The 6,700-nt window shown below is 32.0% G+C and overlaps 1 protein-coding gene across 1 annotated transcript; it reads right to left on the minus strand.

Annotated features, from left to right (window-relative positions):
- Window positions 1-646: 646 nt before the first annotated feature.
- LOC134693134 (MICOS complex subunit Mic10-like) lies at window positions 647-6,478 on the minus strand. The gene is made up of 4 exons (XM_063553841.1): window positions 6,304-6,478; window positions 3,423-3,470; window positions 2,153-2,262; window positions 647-834 (listed from the first exon to the last, which is right to left on the minus strand). Exons 1-4 carry the CDS (start codon window positions 6,380-6,382, stop codon window positions 808-810), a joined length of 264 nt encoding a protein of 87 aa, XP_063409911.1. The 5' UTR covers window positions 6,383-6,478; the 3' UTR covers window positions 647-807.
- Between the last annotated feature and the right edge of the window lie 222 nt (window positions 6,479-6,700).

Raw genomic sequence — 6,700 nt, forward strand, 5'->3', positions numbered from 1 at the left:
TTTCTTTGTCAACTGAGTTCTCCAATTTATTTATATTGTAGTCCTGTGGTGTTGTGTTGTCATTTTGATGTTATATTTCACATGGCCATAAAAGAGGGAGGTTTGGCATGCCACAAAACCAGGTACAACCCACCATTTATTGCTATAAGACGTGTCACTGTACTCGTCTATCCCAAATTCATGTATTTGGTTTTGATGTTTTATTTGTTATTCTCGTGGGATTTTGTCTGATGCTTGGTCCGTTTCTGTGAGTGTTACATTTTAGTGTTGTTTCGTTGTTCTCCTCTTATATTTAATGCGTTTCCCTCGGTTTTAGTTTGTTACCCCAATTTTGTTTTTTGTCCATGGATTTATGAGTTTTGAACAGCTGTATACTACTGTTGCCCAATTTACTTCTTTAGTAAACATCAACTCTGATCTGTGAGTACAGAACATAAACAATTTAGAATTGAAATGGGGAATATGTCAAAGAGACAACAACCCACCAAAGAGCCAACAACAGCCAATGGTTTTCAATGTGTCTTCAATGGTTTCAATAAAGTTTTCCTTTTCACAACTTCATGGAACCTGAAGAGCTAAATACAAAAGTGCAACATTGTTTGAACAACCCTTGAAAAACTTTAAATTATCAACAAATACACATTAATCTACATTCAATTATTTTATGACATCAAAACATGTTAATATACATATATAAAAGGTTGCTTCATTTACATGTCACAGTAGTTTATGACATGACAGTTTGTACATTTACATTAACAATGTCAACAATGTTTTTTATATAACATCTAAATACAAAATCTGTTTTCAACTCTGTGATCCATTCAATGGTGCCTACAAAATAAAATAAAAACGTGATAAAAGTTATTCAGATCTTTTTTTTTAATTTTAATTGACAATTTCAAGAGAGAATCGCCATAACAATTTATAGTTTTAAGAACCTGTCTTCATTGATATGGTACTTGTAAAATCTGTTCCCCAATGTATTGTGAACATTTCTATGTAGCAAAAGGATACAGCTACACTTAAGGTGGTACCTAACACTATAGGGAGATAACTCTGTAAAGTCAGCTAAACGTTTTAATTACGTTGAATTGTGTTGTAAATGGAATATTAAGCTTCTCAATGTCAAAATTGGTGTTTGTCAAATTGCTATATAACTAGTGTAATTTTTCTGACAAAACGGTTGGTTCAAATTGATTTTAGTGAAAGTGTTGGATGCCACCTTAATGTGACTTTTATCTAATTCTCTAAGATTATAAGGTTGTTGTCAAATAAAACATGAACTTGACACAAAATCATAAAAATGTCTTTTTTTTGGTGGTTTTTATTCAAATAGGGAGGGGGTAGTGAAGGGATCTTTCAGCTGCTAGGATATAGGCAAATTTATATAACATCACCTGAAAATTTTGGAATTGCTGTATTTAATTCCTTATTGCACAGTCAGGGGTACTACTTGCTATTTATTTTTAATAACTTGCTTTAATTGTCTGTCCAATGCAGATGTCTCTACTAATCATTTCAGTATAATTTCATGGACAATGAAAATCTAATTTATCTATTATTTTAGAAAACTGCTCATTTACAAGCCCAAAAGGGGCATTTTTTCAAAGGCCTTGAACAAATAAGATCTCTGTGCAATTAGTTTCTTTATTGAATTTATGAGATGAAAGATTGAACTGTAATCAAAAGTTTGAGTTTGAGATTCAATATTTTATTGTTATGAGTTAACAGAGAAAAGTCATATTTCTACATTTTAAAACTTGAGAATTTTAGGGATAGTGAAAAAAATATACTTATAAATACAAGTTTATCTTTTGAGAAAATAGGGTGATTATTCAAACCTTTTCTGTTCTAAATTTTTTTCACTTGTCATTTTTGTGGTCCTTTAGAGCTTGCTATTCGGTGTTGAAGACCCTACTTTGACCTATAATGGTTCTCTCTTACAAATTGTGACTTGTATGGAGAGTTGTCTCATTGGCACACATACCACATCTTTCTGTATCTTCTTGTAAGGAAATATGAACAAAACAAAATTCACTTATATATAAATACTATTAATTACTTCTTTAAATACATGTTGCAGTTTAAATATTATAAGCATGATATATATTTCTTTTTTAAAATTTGTGCAGTTGTCATCTATTATTACCTTAACTCTTTTGCCATGTAATAAATTTGGCTGCTGAAAATCATTCTGACAATTGGAGTATCCCATGCCTAATCCAAATCCTGTACCGAGGGCTACGGGCCAGGTCTTTCCTACAGACAAATAAGTAAACATTACTATTGTTATTGTAAATACATAACTGAGTAGGAATCTTCAGCATCATATAACAGTCACAATGTCAAGAAAGTTTCCTTTTTATTTTAATTTTCTTCTTATTTCGGTGTGTTTTTCTCTTCTTCTTGTAAACCTTTTAGTAAAACTAATTGAATATTCCAACTTACAAAAAATTGCAAAATAAACTTCTAGCAAAACCAGATGATACGTTTAGTATAAAAACATCATTGAACATGAATAGTTTTAAAAGTATCTTGTTCAAATACTAGATTTCTGAGAAGGATTAAAGTAGTTGGCATTGGTGAATATCTTTCATGAATTTTTCTGTTGGAAATATCCTTGTATCAACCTCATCCAAAGTCAATAACTGAATATTATTGTCATTTGTAACTAAATCAATGTTGCTTTTAGTCAAGGACAGCCATAAGTCAGCAGGTGTCCTATCAGTTTTCCTAGTCATATTTTCACTATTCTAATAATTTTGTTAGGTTATAAATATCAGGGTTTTTTTTAAAATAAAAAACCAGCATAGACAATTTGCAGAATCAACAAAATGCTTATTACTACTATTGAAAAAGATTTGTGGAGGGAAATAGTTTAAAGATAAAATGGTTTTATTGACCAACATTGCAAATATTATCAGGATTATCATAGCATGCATCTTTTGATTCTAAAATTAAATGAAAACCAGATGTATCAATTTAATTGTAAACTACAAAATGATTTAAAATTATTTGCAGAAATAAATGAATAAACATGTACAGATTACAAAGTTGCAGTTAATATTTATGCATATATACTTTTACACTTGTAAAATAATTCTATTTAATGGAAACGGTTGCACATTATGACATGTTGCACATTTTTACATGTTTGTGTTATTTGGCACAAAATCTTGTCAACTTTTACATAAAAAGTGAAATCTTTAAAAAGGGGAATGCAGATTGTACATGACAAATGTTTGACTTCTTAAACTTATTTCTTCCTATTTTTTAATCTACATTTTCATTAAAATTTTCCGAAAGTTATTGAATAATGCAATTATTTGTCTAGGTACTATGATCATATTGATCAATGTTTTATAACAACAGACAGCAACTTTAAATTGAATGTAGAATACAATATTACTATCACTTACTTTTGAAAAGAATGAATGACAGCACGATACCAACACCCAATCCACTAGCTACAAAAAAGAAATAAGAGTTGTTTTACTGATGAGTGATCAATGAAATTACAGGTCCATCATTTAAAATAATGGGAAACATCATACACATGTGTCAAATGGTTCAATAAACAGCTGCGCCATGAGCGCATGATACGCCCAACGTCTTATGTGGAAGTTATATATGCAATAATCATAAATAGTTTCTGAGAAAGTTTTAAGCAATAACCATATATAGTTTTTGAGACACGGCGGGAAACCCCCCACCCTGTAAAGTTTTAAGCAATAATCATAAATTGTTATAGAGATACGGCACAACATGTAAAAAAACCTCCCCCTTTTTTACAAAATACTCAATCACTCAAAAATGAAATTTTGAATCATCATCAAAAAGTATACAGATTTTAAGATTATCATAACAAAGACATGTGTAAAGTTTGTAGCAATAATCATAAATCGATTTTGAGATATGGCGCGACATGTAAAAAAAAACTCCCCCTTTTTTACAAAATACTCAATAACTCAAAAATGAAATTTTGAATCATCACCAAAAAGTATACAGATATTAAGATTAATATAACTAAGAAGTGTTTAAAGTTTTAAGCCATAATCAGGAATCGTTTTTGAGATACAGTGCGACATGTGAAAAAAAAAAACCTGTTTTAGTTACAATGACACAATGAATGACATGTCAATGTGCCGTAAATCAAAAAGTTTAATTCTAATTTTCACCAAAAAGTATACAGATCATTTGACCATCATAAGAAACAACTGTATTAAGTTTCATGAAATTTGGATATATGTTGTTCTCAAGTTACGGTGCGACATGTTTACGCCGGACAGACAGTCTGACGGACAGACAGACAGACAGAGGGACGGACACCAGACATGTGTATACCATAATACGTCCCATCAAAATTTTGACCGGCGTATAAAAACTTGTAAACATGATAAATACAAAACAAAATATATATAAGGGTGAACAGACTCTATGGGTGAACAAACTCAGGGCAAACATATTAATATCAGAGGGAACGGATCCCATCTTCTTCTTTTCTGTAACTTCCTCTAAATAATGAGGAGCACATATAATAAGGATTTAAAACAGTTTATGGCTTCTATACACAGGTACAATAATGTTAATCATCAATAAGGCTTATATATACAGTATATGAGGGTGGTAATGCTCTTTACCATCAGTCCTCAATCGGTCATTTTTGGCTACTGTTAGCGTCAAATTTGTTACAATTTTACCATGATTTGTCAAAATATACTTATCGTGATTTGTCAGATGTATCAAAGAATTATCATTACCATTCATGCCATTATTTTTGGAAAAAAATAGGGTAATTCGTCTTAATTAGCTGATTTTTTTATCATCTAAAAGAACGTGTACATTTTATCGTCATGCACTAAAAATTACCGTTAACAACTTAACGTTATTTGACAAGAAATTTAACCATTATACATCATGAAGGTACCCTAGTCCAAATAATTATGACGTCTTGGAAGGCCATTTTAAATTTTTGCTTTGACGCCTTCCTGCGTGTCAAAGAAAAAAATATAATTATTAATCATGTTAATAGCCTTTCAAGATGTCTTAATAGACGTATTTACATTTGAATGCAAATTTGTCCGCCATTACGTAGAATCACACAGGTTCCTGAAAACTTTGACTTCATAATTCAAAACATATGACGTCACAACTAAAAAAAGATTGTTGCTTGACATCAAAAGGTTATTCAGTGGGTGATATAAGTGCGAAATACAGCTAATTACCAAAAGTGTAAATACGTTTATTATTTGGACTAGAAGGGGGTTTCATTGGGGGGGATCCAATCCCAGATCAAGCTTACTGTTATGTCAGCTTCCAGCATCCCGCTTACAGTTACACTGTGTACGTATAAAGCAATTCTCATTTTTTGGTCATTTCCCGAGTCCCTACCTAAGTCTACCTAAGTGTTTCCAAACGCAGGAGATCAGTTTGCTCCTCTATATTTGGCTCTGGTTCATCGTCACTAACTACACTTGTGCTACTTCCGGTGTTATAGGTGTATTCAGTGTCAAAGTTATATATCATTGGGTGTTCTTTCCAATGCTTGTCTAGGCGATTTCCAAAAATCTTTACATTCTTTGCGGTCACTACGATGTCTGGTAGGCTGTTCCATACTTCCACTACTCTGTTAGTAAAGTAGTATTTTCTTATGTCTAGTCTGCTTCTAAATTTTACTAATTTCATAGAGTTGCCTCTTGTTGTCGAGCTGGTATTACGAGTAAATAGACCTTCTGTCACTCTTGAGTCATATACACCTGTTGTTATCTTGTATGTTTCTATCATGTCGCCTCTTAGCCTTCTAAATTTTAGAGTTGGAATTTTCAGAATTTTTAAGCGTTCCTCGTATGACAAATCTTTAAGGTTGGGTCCCGCATGACCTCATTTCCCGTTTTTTCGCCACAATAATTTCACTTTCACGTATCACGCTTACAAAAAATCGGCAATCCCGCGTCACCCTAAGACCCCAATGAGACCCACCTAGAAGGTACCCCCGTTACTACCCTCTTATATAATTTACACTGGTAAAATTGGAGATGAAATCCATTTTAATAAGAATATTTCACTTTAAAATGCACATACATGTATCATACTAAAAGTTTTCATTATCAATTCCATAACACATCTATTCTATTTACACGATAAAAATGTCAAAAACAACAATCAGTAAAAATAGTTGATAATCATGATAAATTATCTGACACCCAAACTGCTGAAAACTTTTTCTGTCATGACATATTTACAAATCAAATATGGATTAAAAACGCCATTTGCGTTCCCTTATTGTTATTAATTATAAACCTGTTTTAATTGCCGTGTCTGCAATGCATCGATCCCACTTTTCACCAAGGACGTCTTCCGACCTCTTCTGATCAGCCATGTTTTTTAACGTGAAAGGCTTGCTGGTATTTTCGTTCGAAACGAACCAAAACTTAAATCACTAATTACCAGTAATGAGGATAACGTAGGTAAAACAAACACATCTCACATATGTTCAACCAGTCATATAAATACCACCCACAGACTCAGTACATAATTAACCCATTTCTAAGACCCGATTAAAACGTTAAAAAAAACTTAATTAAATTGACGACAATCTATGTTTTCTTCTCTCGTGTTCCGGTTGTTGCCCTTGTACCGTAGTTTTAACGGCTTTGCACCGAGGTTAACGTTTGCTTTTAACATTCAATTTGCTGTT

The sequence above is a fragment of the Mytilus trossulus genome, chromosome 12, assembly GCF_036588685.1.
Source record: "Mytilus trossulus isolate FHL-02 chromosome 12, PNRI_Mtr1.1.1.hap1, whole genome shotgun sequence".
NCBI classification, from domain to species: Eukaryota; Metazoa; Mollusca; class Bivalvia; order Mytilida; family Mytilidae; genus Mytilus; species Mytilus trossulus.